This window comes from Lolium rigidum, chromosome 2, assembly GCF_022539505.1.
Source record: "Lolium rigidum isolate FL_2022 chromosome 2, APGP_CSIRO_Lrig_0.1, whole genome shotgun sequence".
Classification (NCBI taxonomy): Eukaryota; Viridiplantae; Streptophyta; class Magnoliopsida; order Poales; family Poaceae; genus Lolium; species Lolium rigidum.
The window spans coordinates 199,652,099-199,672,702 of record NC_061509.1 but is presented as its reverse complement, the minus strand read 5'-3'; the positions used below and the strand labels follow the sequence as shown (position 1 = coordinate 199,672,702).

Sequence of the window (20,604 nt, the reverse complement as noted above, 5' to 3'; positions counted from 1 at the left end):
CTTGTTTCTAGAGTTGATAGTCTTGCCTCTGATGTTGATCTTTTGAAATCGAAAGTTATGCCTAATAGGGATATTGAAAATAAAATTGTTACTACAGCAAATGCCATCCAAGTTAGAATTAATGAGAATATAAGATTAATGGCTGAACTGCGTGCTAGGTGGGATAGAGAGGAAAATGAAAAACTAGCTAAAAAGGAAAATGTAGCTAAAGTTTGGACTATTACCACCACTAGCAATGCTAATGATTCATATGTTGCTGCACCTCCTACTATCCATGATAAAATAATTGGTGTTGGCAATGCTTCTACTCCTAGTGCAAAGCGCGCAAAATTACATGAGCTGCTAAAGCTACTGAACTGCTTGTGATAAAGCTGCTTGAAATCTTTTCCAACCTTGGGGATGATAATCCCATTGCTTTAGATTGTAATGATTTAGATTTTGATGATTGCCACATCTCTGAAGTTATAAAGTTCTTGCAAAAACTTGCTAAGAGTCCCAATGCTAGCGCTATAAATTTGGCTTTCACAAAACATATTACAAATGCTCTCATAAAAGCTAGAGAAGAGAAACTAAAACTTGAAACTTCTATTCCTAGAAAGCTAGAGGATAGTTGGGAGCCCATCATTAAAATGAGAGTCAAAGATTTTGATTGTAATGCCTTATGTGATCTTGGTGCAAGTATTTCTGTTATGCCTAAAAAAGTCTATGATATGCTTGACTTGCCACCATTGAAAAACTGTTATTTGGATGTTAATCTCGGCTGATAATGCTAAAAAGAAACCTTTGGGGAAAGTTGATAATGTTCATATTATGGTTAACAATAACCTTGTCCCCGTTGATTTTGTTGTCTTGGATATTGAATGCAATGCATCTTGCCCCATTATATTGGGAAGACCTTTTCTTCGAACCGTTGGTGCTACTATTGATATGAAGGAAGGTAATATTAAATATCAATTTCCTCTCAAGAAAGGTATGGAACACTTCCCTAGAAAGAGAATGAAGTTACCTTATGATTCTATTATTAGAACAAATTATGATGTTGATGCTTCATCTCTTGATGTTACTTGAGTTACACTTTACGCGCCTAGGCTGAAAGGCGTTAAAAAAGCGCTTATGGGAGACAACCCATGTTTTTACTACAGTAATTTATTTTATATTTATGTCTTGGAAGTTGTTTACTACTGTAGCAACCTCTCCTTATCTTAGTTTTATGTTTTGTTGTGCCAAGTAAAGTCTTTGATAGAAAAGTAAGTACTAGATTTGGATTACTGCGCAGTTCCAGATTTCTTTGCTGTCACGAATCTGGGTCTATCTCCCTGTAGGTAGCTCAGAAAATTACGCCAATTTACGAGCATGATCCTCAGATATGTACGCAACTTTCATTCAATTTGAGCATTTTCGTTTGAGCAAGTCTGGTGGCCTAATAAAATCTATCTTTACGGACTGTTCTGTTTTGACAGATTCTGTCTTTTATTTCGCATTGCCTCTTTTGCTATGTTGGATGAATTTCTTTGATCCACTAATGTCCAGTAGCTTTATGCAATGTCCAGAAGTGTTAAGAATGATTGTGTCACCTCTGAACATGTGAATTTTTATTATGCACTAACCCTCTAATGAGTTGTTTCGAGTTTGGTGTGGAGAAAGTTTTCAAGGATCAAGAGAGGAGTATGATGCAATATGATCAAGGAGAGTGAAAGCTCTAAGCTTGGGGATGCCCCGGTGGTTCACCCCTGCATATATTAAGAAGACTCAAGCGTCTAAGCTTGGGGATGCTCAAGGCATCCCCTTCTTCATCGACAACATTATCAGGTTCCTCCCCTGAAACTATATTTTTATTCGGCCACATCTTATGCACTTTGCTTGGAGCGTCGGTTTGTTTTTGTTTTTGTTTTGTTTGAATAAAATGGATCCTAGCATTCACTTTATGGGAGAGAGACACGCTCAGCTGTTGCATATGGACAAATATGTCCTTAGGCTCTACTCATAGTATTCATGGCGAAGTTTCATCTTCGTTAAATTGTTATATGGTTGGAATTGGAAAATGCTACATGTAGTAACTCTAAAATGTCTTGGATAATTTGATACTTGGCAATTGTTGTGCTCATGTTTAAGCTCTTGCATCATATACTTTGCACCCATTAATGAAGAAATACTTAGAGCTTGCTAATTTGGTTTGCATATTTGGTTTCTCTAGAGTCTAGATAACATCTAGTATTGAGTTTTGAACAACAAGGAAGACGGTATGGAGTCTTATAATGTTTACCATATGTCTTTTATGTGAGTTTTGCTGTACCGTTCATCCTTGTGTTTGTTTCAAATAACCTTGCTAGCCTAAACCTTGTATCGAGAGGGAATACTTCTCATACATACAAAATACTTGAGCCAACCACTATGCCATTTGTGTCCACCATACCTACCTACTACATGGTATTTCTCCGCCATTCCAAAGTAAATTGCTTGAGTGCTACCTTTAAAATTCCATCATTCACCTTTGCAATATATAGCTCATGGGACAAATAGCTTAAAAACTATTGTGGTATTGAATATGTACTTATGCACTTTATCTCTTATTAAGTTGCTTGTTGAGCGATAACCATGTTTACGGGGACGCCATCAACTATTCTTTGTTGGATATCATGTGAGTTGCTATGCATGTCCGTCTTGTACGAAGCAAGAGAGATCTACCACCTTTATGGTTGGAGCATGCATATTGTTAGAGAAGAGCATTGGGCCGCTAACTAAAGCCATGATTCATGGTGGAAGTTTCGGTTTGGACATATATCCTCAATCTCATATGAGAATAATAATTGTTGCCACATGCTTATGCATTAAAGAGGAGTCCATTATCTGTTGTCCATGTTGTCCCGGTATGGATGTCTAAGTTGAGAATAATCGAAGCGAGAAATCCAAAATGCGAGCTTTCTCCTTAGACCTTTGTACGGGCGGCATGGAGGTACCCCATTGTGACACTTGGTCAAAACATGTGCATTGCAAAGATCCGGTAGTCCAAGTTAATTAGGACAAGGTGCGGGCACTATTAGTATACTATGCATGAGACTTGCAACTTGTAAGATATAATGTACATAACTCATATGCTTTATTACTACCGTTGACAAAATTGTTTCATGTTTTCAAAATAAAAGCTCTAGCACAAATATAGCAATCGATGCTTTCCTCTTTGAAGGACCATTCTCTTTACTTTTATGTTGAGTCAGTTCACCTATTTCTCTCCACCTCAAGAAGCAAACACTTGTGTGAAGCTGTGCATTGATTCCTACATACTTGCATATTGTACTTGTTATATTACTCTATGTTGACTATTATCCATGAGATATACATGTTACAAGTTGAAAGCAACCGCTTGAAACTTAATCTTCCTTTGTGTTGCTTCAATGCCTTTACTTTGATTTATTGCTTTATGAGTTAACTCTTATGCAAGACTTATTAATGCTTGTCTTGAAGTACTATTCATGAAAAGTCTTTGCTATATGATTCACTTGTTTACTCATGTCATCACCATTGTTTTGATCGCTGCATCCACTACATATGTTTACAAATAGTATGATCAAGGTTATGATGGCATATCACTTCAGAAATTATCTTTGTTATCGTTTTACCCGCTCGGGACGAGCAGAACTAAGCTTGGGGATGCTTGATACGTCTCCGACGTATCGATAATTTCTTATGTTCTATGCCATATTATTGATGATACCTACATGTTTTATGCACACTTTATGTCATATTCGTGCATTTTACGGAACTAACCTATTAACAAGATGCCGAAGTGCCAGTTCCTGTTTTCTGCTGTTTTTGGTTTCAGAAATCCTAGTAACGAAATATTCTCGGAATTGGACGAAACGAAGACCCAGGGCCCTATTTTTCCACGGAGCTTCCAGAAGACCGAAGAACACATGAAGTGGGGCCACGAGGTGGCCAAGCTATAGGGCGGCGTGGCCCAAGCCCTGGCCGCGCCGACCTATAGTGTGGGCCCCTCGTCTGGCCCCCGACTCTGCCCTTCCGCCTACTTAAAGCCTCCGTCGCGAAACCCCTGAGGCGAAAAACCACGATACGGAAAACCTTGCGAGACGCCGCCGCCGCCGATCCCATCTCGGGGGATTACGGAGATCTCCTCCGGCACCCTGCCGGAGAGGGGATTCATCTCCCGGAGGACTCTACACCGCCATGGTCGCCTCCGGAGTGATGAGTGAGTAGTTCACCCCTGGACTATGGGTCCATAGCGAGTAGCTAGATGGTTGTCTTCTCCTCATTGTGCTTCATTGTTGGATCTTGTGAGCTGCCTAACATGATCAAGATCATCTATCCGTAATTCTATATGTTGTGTTTGTCGGGATCCGATGGATAGAGAATACCATGTCATGTTAATTATCAAGTTATTATACATGTGTTGTTTATGATCTTGCATGCTCTCCATTTCTAGTAGAGGCTGCGGCCAAGTTTTTACTTTTAACTCCAAGAGGGAGTACTTATGCTCGATAGTGGGTTCATGCCTGCATTGACACTCGGGGGAGTGACGAAACCCCTAAGGTTGTGTTGTGCTTGTTGCCACTAGGGATAAAACATTGGCGCTATGTCCGAGGATGTAGTTGTTGATTACATTACGCACCATACTTAATGCAATTGTCTGTTGCTTTGCAACTTAATGCTTGGAGGGGTTCGGATGATAACTTGAAGGTGGACTTTTTAGACATAGATGCGAGTTGGATGGCGGTCTATGTACTTTGTCGTAATGCCCAATTAAATCTCACTATACTTATCATGTCATGTATGTGCATTGTTATGCCCTCTCTATTTGTCAATTGCCCGATTGTAATTTGTTCACCCAACATGCTTTTATCTTATGGGAGAGACACCTCTAGTGAACTGTGGACCCCGGTCCATTCTTTAATACTTGAAATACAAATCTGTTGCAATACTTGTTTTTACTATTTTCTCTCGCAAACAATCATCTTCCACACAATACGGTTAATCCTTTGTTACGGCAAGCCGGTGAGATTGACAACCTCACTCGTTTCGTTGGGGCAAAGTACTTTGGTTGTGTTGTGCGAGGTTCCACGTTGGCGCCGGAATCTCTGGTGTTGCGCTGCACTACATCCCGCCGCCATCAACCTTCAACGTGCTTCTTGGCTCCTCCTGGTTCGATAAACCTTGGTTTCTTTATGAGGGAAAACTTGCTGCTGTGCGCATCATACCTTCCTCTTGGGGTTGCCCAACGAACGTGTGAAATACACGCCATCAACAAGCTCCACAATTCAATGTTCATATTTAAATAACCTTAGAGTGCAAGAAAGATCAATTCGACTAAACCAAGTACTAACATAGCATGCACACTGTCACCTTCATGCTATGTAGGAGGAATAGATCACATCAATACTATCATAGCAATAGTTAACTTCGCAATCTACAAGAGATCATGATCATAGCATACGCCAAGTACTAACACGGATGCACACACTTGTCACCATTACACCGTGCGGGAGGAATAAAACTACTTTAATAACATTGCTAGAGTAGCACATAGATAAATTGTGATACAAAACACATTGCAATCATAAAGAGATATAAATAAGCACTTCACTACGCCATTCATAACGGTGAGTAAGTATTCCGTGAAATATAGCCTAAGAGACCCACACGAGTGCACACACTTGTCACCTTTACACACGTGGGACAAAGAGTCTCCGGAGATCACATAAGTAAAACTCACTTGACTAGCATAATGACATCTAGATTACAAGCATCATCATATGAATCTCAATCATGTAAGGCAGCTCATGAGATTATTGTATTGAAGCACATAGGAGAGAGATGAACCACATAGCTACCGGTACAGCCCCGAGCCTCGATGGAGAACTACTCCCTCCTCATGGGAGCAGCAGCGGTGATGAAGATGGCGGTGGAGATGGCAGCGGTGTCGATGGAGAAGCCTTCCGGGGGCACTTCCCCGTTCCGGCGGCGTGCCGGAACAGAGACTCCTGTACCCCAGATCTGGGCTTCGCGATGGCGGCGGCTCTGGAAGGTTTTTCGTATCGTGGTTCTTCGCATCAGGGTTTTCGCGACGGAGGCTTTAAATAGGCGGAAGGGCAGCCTCGGAGGGGCACGGGGGGCCCACACCATAGGGCGGCGCGCCCCCCTCCGGCCGCGCCGCGCGGTGTGGTGTGGGGCCCCGGGGCTTCCCTCCGACGGCTCTCGGGTGTTCTGGAAGGCTCCGGGAAAAATAGGAACCCGGGTCTTGATTTCGTCTGATTCCGAGAATATTTCCTTACTAGGATTTCGAAACCAAAAACAGCAGAAAACAGGGACTGGCACTTCGGCATCTTGTTAATAGGTTAGTTCCAGAAAATGCACGAATATGACATAAAGTGTGCATAAAACATGTAGATATCATCAATAATATGGCATGGATCATAAGAAATTATCGATACGTCGGAGACGTATCAGAGACCTGCGAGGGGGCTGATGTGATCTCTTGCTTCCGCCTTCAGATTCTCCTCGTCCTTCGCGCTGCTGACTCCGGCTTCGATGGCTGCCTTCACCATGGTGACGGTCGCCTCCATCGTTCCGGCTTCTGCGAGGCTCCGGGTCGCGCTCCTCGTTCCGGCCCCGACGAGGTTCCGGCGTGCGCTCCATGTTCCTGTTCCTCTGAGGGACCACGTTGTCGCGGATGTTGATTCCACCAGGCCCATGAGGCCTAGCGTTTCCGGCTGGACTACGACGGCGAGGAGGTGGAGGACGCGGGTATCCGTTGGGCGGAGGTGACGGGTTCCGGTACTTGTCCCTGCCAGTGTACATCGCATCCTTTCCCTTCTTCGGGTCTGACGGGGGCGTCTTTGATGGTACGGGGATCGGATTTGGGTGTTCTCTGCTTCTCCTTCTGCACTCCGAAGATCCGGTGCGCGATTCATTATCACGGTGAGCCCTTCCGGAGGCGTCCTTCTGCGCTGTGGATACACAGTGTTTTGGGTTGGATTCCAACCGGCGCGAAGTGTCTGCCTTGCTCTGTTGCTTCATTGCTGATGCTACCAGAGTGCGAAGGTGTGCGATATCGACTTCTTCGTCATTTTTCGCCAAGAGTTCTGCAGCCTTCTTCATGTTGTCCTTGGGAGTGCCGAGCGGCTACTGATTCGAGGGAGTTGTGAAGTTGATCTTTCGAGGGGGGATAGCCTCTCGTCGGATTCTATCTGCCTCCTTGTCAGCGTCTGCCTTCATGGTTTCCCATTGTGCTCGGAGTTTCTTAGCCTCTTTCAAGTGTTTAGTGGCTCCGCGCTCTCTCTTGTGGAAATTTTCCATTAACTCGCTTGCTTCTTGCCGTTCCTCCAGCATTGCTGCTGCAGTGTTGGCAATTACTTTGGCAGTGCTCAGCATCTCCTTTCTTGTTGCTTCTAGAGCTTCAGGATCTGCGGCGTCGTCCGGAGTGATTGGCTTGTTGAGGATTTCCGAGTGTGCGATAGCACCTTGGCATGCCTGCTCGACAAGTACCTCCGGAGTTAAGTAGTGCTAGCTCCTGGAATCGTTTTCTTCTCCGGAATCCGGCGCAGCGGGGCGACGAGGTCACGCGGGCGGAGTCTCTGAAGTGGAAGGTCCCAGGAGGGGTACGCCGGTAGGAGTCTCTTCTTCGTCAGCGTCCTCCCCCAGCCCAGTTATGGTCGCTAGGACCTGCTTAGGTGGAGCGGATTCCGCTTCGGCTTCCTCTTCGCCCTCTAACTCCTTCAGAGCTTTGTTGAATTCCTCCGTGTTCATGGTTGAAACATCGTCGGAAGTTGGACTTAGATTGCCCATGATTGATTCTTCTACATCTCCGGCATCCTCTTGTTGTTCCGGGGCTTCGCTTTCTCCGGCAACCTCTTGCTGATCCGGGACGTCGCTGTCTCCGGTAGCTTCAACCTGCATGGGTCCAGCTTCCTCCGAAGGAGGGGCGGTTCCTGCGGTATGTGCGAGGAAGTGCACAAAGTGGCACCTTTGCTTCTCTAACACCCGGGAGACCCAGGCGGATCTGCATTAGTCTTCCACCGTAGTTTCCTTCTTAGGGGCGGATTGAGTGGGCTTTGAAATTTCCAGATCTAAGGCGGAATCTTCCTTGGGAAGCTCCTGCATCTTAGATCGGATCTTCGCGACAGCGTCCTGCTCAGCGGCGGTCGCGTCAGCGTTACTTACCAGGGCGTTTCCATCGGAATCGACGGTTTCGCCTATGAAGACGTGAATGCCGCCAATAGGGACGATGGAGAGCTTGATGGGGTTGGTCCTAGCCGGAATCCAGCACTCGTCCTGCGGGATGATCGGAAAATTCCGGGCGTAGAGAACACGCCCCACAGCGATGGATTCATCGTAGCTTCCCATGGCGAAACCCTCCCGGTTCCGGCCTCCTGACGCCGCTGGCCCCACGGTGGGCGCCAACTGTCATTGCCTATTCGACGGTACCCCGGAGGAGGGATCCTCACGAGAGGGAGAAGAAGTAGGGGCCATAGGGCGGAGAGTCCTCGGGACGGTGGTACGCGATTTACCCAGCTTCGGAACACCTGCTCGAGGACAGGGTCTACTGCTGCTTGTCTGGAATTATATGGGCGCTTTCGCGTTGTTACAATGAGTTGTGGTTGTGCCTCTAGGGCTCCCAGGATCCGGCTTATAAAGGCGCACGGATCTAGGGTTTACATTGAAGAGTCCTAGCCGGAATACAAGTTACCTAACTACGGTACAATATCTTGCCGTGTACGTCAAGGATCTGCCTTCCATCAAGTCCGTACTGGATCCGGATACTTCATGGGCCTCCACGGATCCGGCCTCCTTCGTAGGTCGATTGGGATCCGGCTTCCTGCTCCTGGGCTGAACTTCATCCTTCATGATCTACAGCAACTGAGCCGTCCGATGGGCCACATACCACATCACCATCTGTGGGCCACCCGGGCTTGCCGGATCTAAGCCATGCCGTTGATATACCCGTAAAGTATACCCACAACAGTGGGGAATGAGAACAACCGTTACGAGCCAACAATGCTAGCCCGCTTTGACCAACAGACTAACACACGCTTCTCCTTCATGCCATCTCTTCTCGACGAGACGCTCCTCTTCAACCTATCCTAGCTATCTTCTGCCGCCTTTGCAGCGACCGACAACGACAGCGCCCTCCTCCTTCCCCCACTCTCCTTCATGGCTCCACCTCCCGTTTCGTCATTCCTCCTCAAACAGAGCCCCTAAGAGCATGTACAATGATCTAGACGATGGCTGTCTTCAATTAGAGTCCTTCCGTGTCACGTACAGACCATGCTACAAACACCTTGTACAATGAACTGTCCATTTAGTTTCTTTTTAGACCTACAATCACGCACCAAACGGTTGGAGATTAGACCGATCGTGAGGGGAAAAAGTGGTGAGTTACAGACACCTCACGTATAGCGAGAGAATAGCTATCTTTAAGCAACGACTTTTGCGGTACTAGACGATCGGTAATTCTACAGACGGGCTGCTTCATCCTCGCCATTCTCTCTCTACCACTTAGATAAAAAAAATCGACGTGTTACTATTGTACATGCCTTAATCCTAGTCGTCGAGCGCCGCCTGCTTCTTTATGACAACCTCCAGCGGCGGGCCCCTCCTCCACTCTCGGCTCTCCTCTGTGACCCTCTCATTCACCCGAGCGATATCAGATGTTTTTTCGGTTTTTCTCTGTTGACATGAGATGTTTTTCAGTCTTGTTGTCCGCGTGCGTAACGCCAAAAACAAACATAGCAAGATTAATAAGAAAATCAAAACCAAACCAAACTCGGCAACCCGCAGGAGTAGCGAATCCGGCCTAGATCGATCGAGCAAAACCAAACCCCCGCCCAAGAAACTCCATCGAGAGGCGAGTCGAGGCAAGTAGCGCGAACCTGCCGCGCTGGTGCCCGCACGTTATAAATCACGCGCCCTGTCTCTCCCCTCTTCTCCACCCACACCAACCCCATCCCTAATCGCCCACCGGAACACCACCACAACTCCAAGAAACGGAATCCAAGCTCTCTTTCCTCTCCTTGCCACTTGTTCGCCGCCTCCGGGGACCTCGCCGGACAACCACCCGACCGGTAAGTGCCATTGCCGCGCCCCCAGTTCGTTTCCGAGGCTCGTGCGATCGTCAGCGGGCAGAGTCGCTGATTCCTTCGTGTCTGCCCGGGCCCAGATCTCGCGTGTATTCGGACAACCCGAATTTGACTATTTTGATTGTTGACCTTGTGTCGCTGATTTGGTGCTCTCCGATGCTGGTTAGCAGGTTCCGCGATTGTCCTGCAGGGGAGCGTCGGGATGGCCTCGATTGCGCCGCCGTCTTCCTCCGTCGCCGCGCTCCGCCGCTACCCGTAAGCTCTCCTCAGACCACCCTCCTCCCTCTGCACGTCTTGTTCTGGTCACACCTCTTGATTCCCTTCGGCGTCTCTCTAGTGTGAGCGTGTAAATTAATGGATGAATGAATGAGTTAATTTCGGTTGCAACTCTGTCGTGTAAGAAGACAAAAAAAGAAAGTTTTAAGATTCCGATAACAACAGCAAAAAAGGAAATGCCTCTTTTTGAGTCAACCGTCCCAGGCTTTGATTCCTTATCCAACCGAATTTGGCTAGTTACACCTTTTCAAACTATGCGCATGCATTTTTTCTTTTGCAAATGTGCAACCTAGGTACTTCCATATATTTGTACTTAATGTTTTTCCTGCCGCTTTATCGATAGCAATTTCGGTGAGGAAAAGCCAACAAGACTGTAAATTTCTGAAAAGCACGCTCCTGCCAATTTCTGGACATAATTAATCTACTGAATCGAACAATTGAGACTGATGTGTCTGATCCATCTCCCCCTTTCTGTGCAAATGCAGGGTGCAGCTCTTGAGAAGCAGTGATGTCTCCAAGGAAACAAAGGGATTGGTTTCGTTTCCCGCAAATTCAAGAAATGCCAACATGAAATCCCCGGGACTGACGATAGCAGCATCCTTGAGAAAGAATGTCGGTTTTCCAGCCGACGGCTACTCGGAAAACGACGACACGCTGCTACGAAAGAGCACTTCTTTGCGAGGCCAGGACCATCCAACCGCGGACTCTGATCTCCCGCTGGGTTCCGTCGCTGCAGCAGAAATCATTTCCACTGAACTGTCGCGTGTGGCCCTAGCGGACACGTTCTTAAACGATGAAGACGACGCCGAACTTGATCTGGATAGCCCAACCGAGGGCTTCGCGTCTATTGCGGATGCTATCGAGGACATTCGACAAGGAAAAGTTAGTATGCCTTGCAATTCTTTGCTTGACACTGTCAATCTTTCTAACAAGATCTCTTGCTGCCACATGGTATTTTTTCTGACATTGGGTTTGCTCTTGTAGCTCGTGATTGCCGTCGATGATGAATCAAGAGAAAATGAAGGGGATCTTATATTGGCTGCTTCTTTGGTTACCCCAGAGGCTATGGCTTTTATTGTTAGGCATAGCACAGGAATTGTTTGTGTTAGCATGAAAGAAGATGACCTGGAAAGATTGAACCTTCCTTTGATGGTTTCATCAAAGGAAAATGAAGAGAAGCTTTGTACTGCATTCACCATTACTGTGGTATGTTGCTATTTTAGTCATGTGCCAACACTAGGATATGAAGTTTTTGTGTTATATGGGCAACATTTCTTACCACCTGTTTCCACTACGAAAGCAGAAATACACATGCTGCCACTTTAGATGAGAATCCTTTGTACTTTAGATGGATATTTAGTTAGCAGACCATCACTATACTATTATGTTGCTTGTATTTTCATCTCACATTTGAGATTAGGTAAGTTAATTGTGCATAGTAGCAGCTAGCAAATAATTATCCCAAGTATTAGATATGAAGGTCTGTGGTACAAGTGCATATCAATGCAATGCAATTTAATGCTTTTCAACCCCTGGTTTTTGCAAAATTGGCCTTCCCTTTTATAATTCTTCTTTGGTTTCCATCTTATTAAATTGTTATAACGATAAAGGCACAAATAGAGATCATTACTAATTTCGTAGTATCACTTTGGAAGAAATAGTAATGAACTATGTGTTAGTCTTCCCTAACTAACTTTTCTGATGATACATACTTTTTTGATAATGTGATGATGATGATACATACGTGCTACTAAGATAGAATTTATCTACTGCGTTCTCTAGGATGCTAAAGAAGGCACAACGACGGGGGTATCTGCAAAAGATAGGGCAAAGACAGTCATGACTCTTGCATCTCCTGACTCAAAACCTCAAGACTTCAACAGGCCTGGCCATATTTTTCCTCTGAAGTACAGAGAGGGTGGTGTTCTGAAACGAGCTGGGCACACTGAAGCAGCCGTTGATCTTGCTGTGCTGGCTGGGCTACCTCCTGTAGGAGTACTCTGTGAGATTGTGGATGAGGATGGCTCAATGGCCCGTTTACCCAAGCTACGTGTGTTTGCCGAAAGGGAAAATTTGAAGATAATATCGATTGCTGACTTGATTAGGTAAGTCTGTTAAACACCTCTATGCTCCTGACAATTCCTGCAATAGCCTACAGAGTTTTGATTGCTGTTTAGTCCATATATAGGTCACTAATAGTTCCTTTGGCACTTAATACTATTCTTTTTACCTCAAGGTTTCTCTAATAGTTACAGTCATTTTTTATGAATTGCAAGTACTGAATACTTTTCTTTTTTCCTTGAGTTCAATATGACTATTTTGCTGACATAAAAAGCTTCTAAAAATTGTTTTCCGATATGAAGTGAATTTACTACCATGTGTTCTCCTAGTTGCTACGGTTCAATAAAAAAAGAAAGCCTTTTTTATATTTATGACTCGTGAAGGTGATACTAGCCCCATTTTCTTCATTGTCCCCTTTGCTCACAGAAGTTACTTTACAGATATAGGAGAAAAAGAGACAGGCTAATTGAACGTGCATCTGTTGCACGCTTACCTTTGAGATGGGGCAATGTCCGTGCTTACTGCTACAGATCTATTATTGATGGGATCGAGCATATCGCGATGGTGAAAGTAAGTCACTGAAGATATATAATGCTTTTGTAGGACTTGGTTGTTAGGTCAGGTAGTTTATTTCCGTCATAAAACCTGATTTTATCCATGCCTTATTTAACAACCAACAGGGTGATATTGGCGATGGTCAAGATATTTTAGTGAGGGTCCATTCTGAGTGCCTCACAGGAGACATTTTTGGATCGGCAAGATGTGATTGTGGTGACCAGCTTTCAATGTCTATGGAGATGATTGAGAAAGCTGGAAGGGGTGTACTAGTTTATCTTCGTGGACATGAAGGGAGGGGCATTGGTCTGGGTCACAAGCTTCGTGCATATAACCTACAAGATGACGGGCGTGACACGGTGGAGGCTAACGAGGAACTAGGACTGCCTGTGGACTCGAGGGAATACGGGATCGGTGCACAGGTGAGAATGTACTTACGTACATGATCCCCCATGTGCATCATATGATACTTTTTTACTTGCATTTCAAAATGCTTCCTATGACACATTGAACTGATTCATGCAATATAGACAACTGTAGATTTTATCTGTGAAAGTGTTTATGCTTTGATGGCCTGGGCTGGCCATCGTGCATATTCTCTTCATTATTTTGCTGTTACTAACCTTTTCTGCTACATCCTTGGTATTATAGTGTTAACATAGAGTTTCTTGATGTATCCAATGAATTACTGACTTTTCTCACTTATTCTCTGTAGATATTACGCGATATTGGAGTCCGTTCAATGAGGTTGATGACTAACAATCCTGCAAAATATATCGGTCTCAAGGGTTACGGCTTGAGCATTGTGGGCAGGGTGCCCCTGGTAACTCCAATAACCACGGAGAATCGTAGATACCTGGAGACCAAAAGAACAAAAATGGGGCATGTATACTCCAACCGCCAGGCAAACAGTCAGACCCAAAGCACCAGCTCAGACTAGAAGCACTAGGCCTACTGGACTTGCTTCCATTCACATTTTAGCGGGTGCTGTTCTTGTACGGTCGAGTTTCTGAGATTATATCAGACCATGTGTCTGAGGTGAGTTGTTTTTCAGGTCATGATAGGTTGAAAGATAGCTAGTACCGGCTAATAGGAATAATAAATCATCCCTTAATTTCTTGGTAATCCTCGGGTAAGCCATTGTTGTAAATATACGCAATATAATGCAGTCCCATCGTAATGGAGGTTTACATTACTGGAACTGTTGTATTATCACAGTTTTTGCAATTCATGCTGCTGGAGTTGTAAAAGATTATCTGCAGTTTTGTAAATAAGTTCAGAAAGCTAATCTCCCTCCGAAAGCTTGATTGGATTAAATGCATATGACTATAGGAGTAGTTGGGAGTGCTCCTTTCTACTTTCTACGTTTTATAATTCTTGTCGTTGTTTTAATTCAAATTTAAACTATAATCAGAACAATAATGGAACGGGAAAGCACGACTTACTTGTTCACTGCCATTGGGCAATACAAGTCTGGGCAAACTGCCAAGTTGCCGAAACTTGCTTGTAAACTGAACTAGGCTCATCGCTGGGTTGGGATGCTGGAAGGATAACAACCACTGTTGATCAACGCTACTCCAACGGGAGTTCAGTCATGGATGGAGAAGGGTGAAGAGGAAGAAAGGTAGTCCTCCTCGCTGTCGCTGATGTCTGGGGCGATTATGTGAGAATTTTCTTTTGCATTAGGTTTGATTTGGTCAGGAACTGCCATGTCATTGTAGGCGTCAGCAGAGTGTTCTCCAGCCCAGAGAAGAGATCAGGTGATGTCATGCGCCGGTGACGCCCACAGGAACACAGGATCGGAGTTTTTCCACGCGCACGGCGACACTTGACTCCACCGGCACCGGCAAGTTGGTCATGGCCACCCACCGCCCCTTTTACTAGTTCACGGCCACGCCCGCGGTTTCACTGCTCCCGGAAACGCGTCTGCAGAGAAGCGCAAGCAACAGCAACCTCCCTTCCTCGTTCGTTCCCGCCGTCGCCCTACTGCGCGCGTCCCCTCATCCCCGACCCGATGCCACCTGATCTGCTGAAGCAGCCCTGCCCCGGCAGCTACGACGCCGACGACTACGAGTGTCCTTCTCCTCCTCCTCCTCCCTCCTCCAACGGCAGCCGCCACCTGGTAACCCCGCTCGTGGTCACCGCCTTCGTCGTCCTCTTCCTCTTCCTCGCGTCCCTGTCCATCTACTGTTTCATCCGCCGCAGGAGGCTCCGGCGGCAGCAGCAGCAGTCCCTTCTCGCCGGTGTCCAACCGGACGGCACCCAGCCGGCCGCCGCCGCCGCGACGGACGTCGAAGCCGGCGCTCCCGAGGACGAAGCCGTGCAGCACCACGCGTGGCACATCCGGACCGTGGGGCTCGACGAGGCGGCGATCGAGTCCATCGCGCTCACGCGGTACCGACCGGGCACCGTGCTGGGCGCCGCCGACTGCCCCGTCTGCCTCGGCGAGTTCCTGGACGGCGAGCTCCTCCGCCTGCTCCCCAGGTGTGCCCACGCCTTCCACGCCCCCTGCATCGCCACCTGGCTCCGCGCCCACGTCAACTGCCCGCTCTGCCGCGCCCACGTCGTCCTGGACGACGACCCCGCAGCTGGCGCCGCCGACTCCAACGCATCTCCTGCCCACGCCGAACAGGCTTCCAGCGGCACTGAAACCTTGGATCACGAGCAGCCGGGTCAACGGCAGGACGAGCAGGACGAGCTGCGCGTGCAGATCGATCAGTGCGACCAGTTGAGCTCGCCGGAGCCGCAGCGCCGGAGAGCGCGGGATTTTCGCCGCGTGGTTTCGATGGATCCCTCGGTAGTGTCCGCCAGGCAGCAGAGCGGTAAAGATATCCCGGGGAACGGTGGTGGTGCCGCCTGCTGCGAGCTGCCATCGGGCTCTGGACATTTGTGCCAGATGAAGAGGTCGTTGTCAGGCGGTGGCCGGTGGTCCCTCGGCTCGCGCCATCGCCGGGCGCGCAGCTCCTTGCTCCCGTCCTGAGTTCCTTCCTGATTATAGCGGAGGAAATATACCATTTCCATACGCTGCGTCTGCATTGTATTCTTCATGGAACGGATCTCATCGTGCTTGCCAAGTGTCTGCCACTGCCTTTTCTTCAGCTCCAGCATAGTATATAGCTGGACCGCTAGATAATGCAGCTCACATAGAGTGCAGTCCTGCACCTCTTTTTGTGATTCTACGAAACATTTTCACAGGTAGCATCAACATTTTTATTAGTATTCACAAATCTATCTCACAATACGTACGTATGAACAACATAAAAGATCAGATGGAACTTCTATTCTTGATGTACTAGAGCGATTTATAATATACTCCGATCCATAATATTTGTCGTAGTTTGAGTTCAAGCACTACGGATTGGAGCAAGTATCATTAGAGTACTGTTTTTTTTTAGAGATGTACACAGTATTTGTTTGGAAGCAGAAATATGAGCCATTTGACTCGCGTTTCAAGTGCCCTTCAGGTAAAGTTAAGTCAAAGGTAATTGCACTACTCGTAAAGTTGCACTTTGGGTGCATTTTTATACAAAAAAACTTGCAAGATGTGTTCTTGTGGTACACAAACTTCCACTTCGGGTCCAAATTGATACAAAACGTTGTGAGGCTGACACTTGGTGTGTCATGTTGGATCGAAAACTTTGCAACGAAGTTTTTAGAAAACAAATTATTAGCAAAAAAGTCCTTAGGAGCCTGACCGCACCCCAATTCGATCAGCCCATCACGCCTCCATAAGACCATACACGTTGAGATCGCCGTCCCAAACTCCCATTGCATTTCTCTATTCATATCCTTAACTTCATCTATTTCAAAAAATTACATCCTGGACTCCAAGTGTATTGCTAAAACCCCGGAAAAAATACAGAAATATTTCTTCCACTTCAGTTTGTGATGTTGCGCTTAACAAAGTAACACAAAAATATTGATTATGCAGCATACAGATCCACAAAGGTATAAGTGTAGAACAAGAAAAACTCGAGCAAGGCTTTCATTTCTGAATAGAGAAAATCATAAAGGAGACATGAATTCATGATCAAAAGGGTTTATTACATACTACCTCCATTCCAAGGCTTAAGGCCTATTTTTTTTTCCAGAAAGTCAAACTATGTCAAGTTTGACTAATTTTTTATGAAAAATCATTAACATGAAAAGTACAAAATCAATATCATTAGATAGATAATGAAATATATTTTCATATTGTATCTACAAAATATTATATTTGCTCGTATATTCTTCTAAAAGTTTGGTCAAAATTTACTTTGTTTGACTTTTTTTCAAAAATATAAGCCTTAAGCCTTGGGATGGACGTAGTACGTGATTGACTTCTGCATGCTAATGCCGCTTAAGGCTCACCCTCGCCTCGTGCAGGATGGTCACCTCGCTCAGAGGTACCCTCTTTCGCCCGATGCCTCCCGCGCGCTCCACCATCGCACCTAAGCCATGGAGGGTCGCGTGCTCACTAGTAAGAAAAGAAAAATAAGTAGGTGGATTACCCGTGACACATGGAAAGGACAGTTCGTCACGGCTGGTAACTTACTCGTGGTGCACCATGAAAGTGGTGCACCACGGGTATTCTTGCAAGTTTTTATATGAAAATACATCCGAAGCATAAGTTCTTGTAAGAGTAGAGAAATTACCTCTTAAAGTCATGGGCTCCCTTTGCTTCAGGTACTACGTAACGCTTAACCCTTATTCGATTGTTAAACCCTCGAGAATTGTAATCTTTTAACACCACCATTAATATCGGGAAGGAGATCTCATCGTCGAATGAAAGACTGAAGGTCACTTATTGCATACGATACTATTTCCATTGCGGGAAACCAACTATTTCGACGTCGGTGAAGCCAATTGAAAGAGGGGGAACCGTTCTATAGAATAGGCTGAAGTGGAGACGGCTAGGTTTCCGAGGAGCGACTGTCTTCGTTCGTGGAGAAGACATGTAACTTGGCCTGCCTTTTTCCTGTGAACAGCTGATATGTCTCAAACGTATCTATAATTAGTTAACAGTAAGATGGAACTACTTAGGAGGAATCACAGCGATTTGGAGCCCTCAGACATCCGATCAGGCATGCCAACGTACCAGATCGATCGGCCGTACTGGGTCGTTGTTGGCACTCAGTCCTCGTGGAACTTCGCACTATTGGGCGGCCCAAACGTGATGAGGCTGCTACTCCGCCGACTGATCCCGGTGCATTCTCGTTAACCGGGCCAACTTGTGAAGCTGTCATGGGCCTTGCAGCCGCGAGGTAAGAAAGTTGACCCAGCCCAAGGAGCGCCTAGTGCGATGTTTCCGCTGAACGATTTCGCTGTTGGAATGACGGCGCCGTGCACCCTCGTCTTCCATCCGCCACCACCTGCCGGAGACGGATCGAGTCGCCGAGGCCAGAAGCAGAGGAGGCGGTCGGTGAGGAGTATGCCTGCGGCGCAGATTCTCGGCGGCGTGCTCAAGAAGTCGAGATTCGGGAAGGTATACATGCCGCATCCGCGTTGCCCGTTCTACTTGCCACCATCGGCAAACCGGCGTCACGCGACTCACGCCAATCCCCCTCGCCGTTCTTGCTTTCATTAGGGGCTGTCCCCATGTAGAATTCCTCCCCCAATTAGTCCAATGCCGATCTTGCTTCTTTGGGCCAACTGCCTTGAAAGTTGTTATAACCATTTTTATACCATCCACGCCTCTAGCTTCCGCATTTCGGTGAGATGACATATGCTATTTGCTGCTCCCACGAGATGAGGTTTATAATGGCCTTTTCCTGGTCGTTTGGTCTCCTAAGTGAATTCTTTGCAGGTTTGTACTAGGGGTAGCTTTGATTTGGGGATTTGTAGTTTATAATTGGCATGCCTATTCTGATTATCTGCTGAACTTGGCTACCAATTTTATTTCCGTACCCTTACTACTAGGTTTGCTTCTTTCTCATACTTGATATTGTCGATGAATTCAAGAGAAACTATGTTGAACTGTGGAACCAATGGATTGCAGGTATGTTGAACCAATGTAAGTGTTCCGATTACATTTTGTTTCAGTACCGCTTTTGTTCCTAATCTTTCTTGTGTCTATGTTCACATGATTCTCCTCAGCTTTGGCAGCGATTGAATTCAGAAAGAAGAAGCTCTGCTGAACCAATTGATTGCACGTATATGTGAGTGATCGGTTTTACCTTTTGTTCCGGTGCTTACAGTTCGGTTCATGTTTTTCTTGTGGCTATATTGACATGATTCACCTCACGAGTTGGCATCAATTTGATTGGGAGTGAGAATATGCACAAAAACACCTATGAAGAAAGACATCACATGTTTGTTACATGCTCATTTGATCTGCTCTACTGCTTCCTGCAGCAGCCATACCCATATTTGACGCCTAGGTATGTGTCCCTCTCCTTTCTTGCAGAATTTTTTTTTATTTCTCCCTCGCCCTGTTTACTCGTCCTGCACAGGTGCTAACCCTACCCAAATTTATTGTGATTGCCTAGGAATCATGGCGAGGGCGACAACAGGCGAGAGACTGATGGCCACAATGGGCAATAAGGGGTAGGCAGCAGAAGGCTACTGCTCGCCGACACAAGAGGACAATTCGCTTCTCTCCAGTTCATCTTGTTATCAAGAAGATTGCAACAGACTGAGGCCAGTGAGTTATCGTGGAGCATTCTAAATATTTGCCCTTCAACTTACAACTTTATTGTTGGTTGCGTGGGACAGATGGAACTGACAATATTTATTGTATGTGGTAGATTTTTATAATTTCTGCAAGCTGGTATGATTTAAACTGATTTCAGCGCCTCCCTCTATTCATAGACCTCAAATTGATTCTTTACCTGATTGTAAGAAATGTCTCATTTTGCGTGACTTATCTTGCTGCCATGTACTCCTTCATAAAAATAGTGGATACTTGCATAGTATTTCTGCAGTGTATTTTTGCATAATCTTGAAGCTTTCCAATCTTTTCGTGCTTACTAGAACACAGAAAAATCTAGAAACAAGGTGCATGAGAAATTTCTTAGAATCAAGATACTTGTCTTTAGTTTACGAGTCATGGGGCTGTTCGTGAAACATTGATCCTACATTGTACAAGGTGTAGGACTCCAAACTTTAAACTGATTGTTGAAAATAGCCTCAAATATATGGAGGTGCCCATTGGGAAGCTCTTTTTTTTTAGCGGCAAGACCTCTGCTATCGCTGCTCCAAGTGTAGTAAAAATCTTATAGTTTCTCTCATTTTTCTGGTGTCATTTTTTCGTGAAAGCGCAAAAAAGCTTTGCGTTTCGATGCATTGATAGAAAAGAGAGTTTTTACAAACTATACAAGCTCTGGGCGAGCCGACACCCACCATAAAACTCAACCCACTAACGTCTAGGCCTATGTAGCACCGGGGGTCAAGGCTTGCAAGCCAGTCGCTCCGGCAGGGGCTCAAGATCGAGCTTCGGATCGAATGATGTTGAGGAGACTACTCGTGTTCGGTGACGCATTGTCGAAGACTACCGCGTTGCGATGCTTCCAAACCCGCCATGCCGTTAGCATACTGAGCGACGATGTGCCCTTACGGGGGGGAGGGGGGTAAAGTTTGCAGCTTTCTGCCACCATTCCACGAAGTGTCTTCCTCAGCAGCCGGCGGCGCAGTTTTCTGGTGTTGT

At 46.1% G+C, this 20,604-nt stretch overlaps 2 protein-coding genes across 2 annotated transcripts; both read left to right on the top strand.

Moving 5' to 3' along the window:
• The first annotated feature begins 10,855 nt into the window (after positions 1-10,855).
• LOC124692825 (probable bifunctional riboflavin biosynthesis protein RIBA 2, chloroplastic) lies at positions 10,856-14,276 on the top strand. Its single transcript, XM_047226263.1, has 6 exons — positions 10,856-11,246; positions 11,349-11,570; positions 12,147-12,469; positions 12,866-12,995; positions 13,106-13,402; positions 13,696-14,276. The coding sequence occupies exons 1-6, from the start codon at positions 10,932-10,934 to the stop codon at positions 13,918-13,920; spliced, it is 1,512 nt and encodes a 503-aa protein (XP_047082219.1). The 5' UTR covers positions 10,856-10,931; the 3' UTR covers positions 13,921-14,276.
• Positions 14,277-14,866: 590 nt separating this feature from the next.
• Positions 14,867-15,965, top strand: LOC124687963 (E3 ubiquitin-protein ligase RING1-like). Its single transcript, XM_047221688.1, has one exon. It carries the CDS (start codon positions 14,995-14,997, stop codon positions 15,958-15,960), a length of 966 nt encoding a protein of 321 aa, XP_047077644.1. The 5' UTR covers positions 14,867-14,994; the 3' UTR covers positions 15,961-15,965.
• The last annotated feature ends 4,639 nt before the right edge of the window (positions 15,966-20,604 follow it).

Coding starts and splice junctions, on each gene's coding strand:
- LOC124692825 (XM_047226263.1), top strand. CDS start 10,932: ATGAAATCCCCGGGACTGACGATAGCAGCATCCTTGAGAAAGAATGTC. Junction 11,571..12,146: donor CTGCATTCACCATTACTGTG/GTATGTTGCTAT, acceptor TGCGTTCTCTAG/GATGCTAAAGAAGGCACAAC. Junction 12,470..12,865: donor TCGATTGCTGACTTGATTAG/GTAAGTCTGTTA, acceptor GTTACTTTACAG/ATATAGGAGAAAAAGAGACA.
- LOC124687963 (XM_047221688.1), top strand. CDS start 14,995: ATGCCACCTGATCTGCTGAAGCAGCCCTGCCCCGGCAGCTACGACGCC.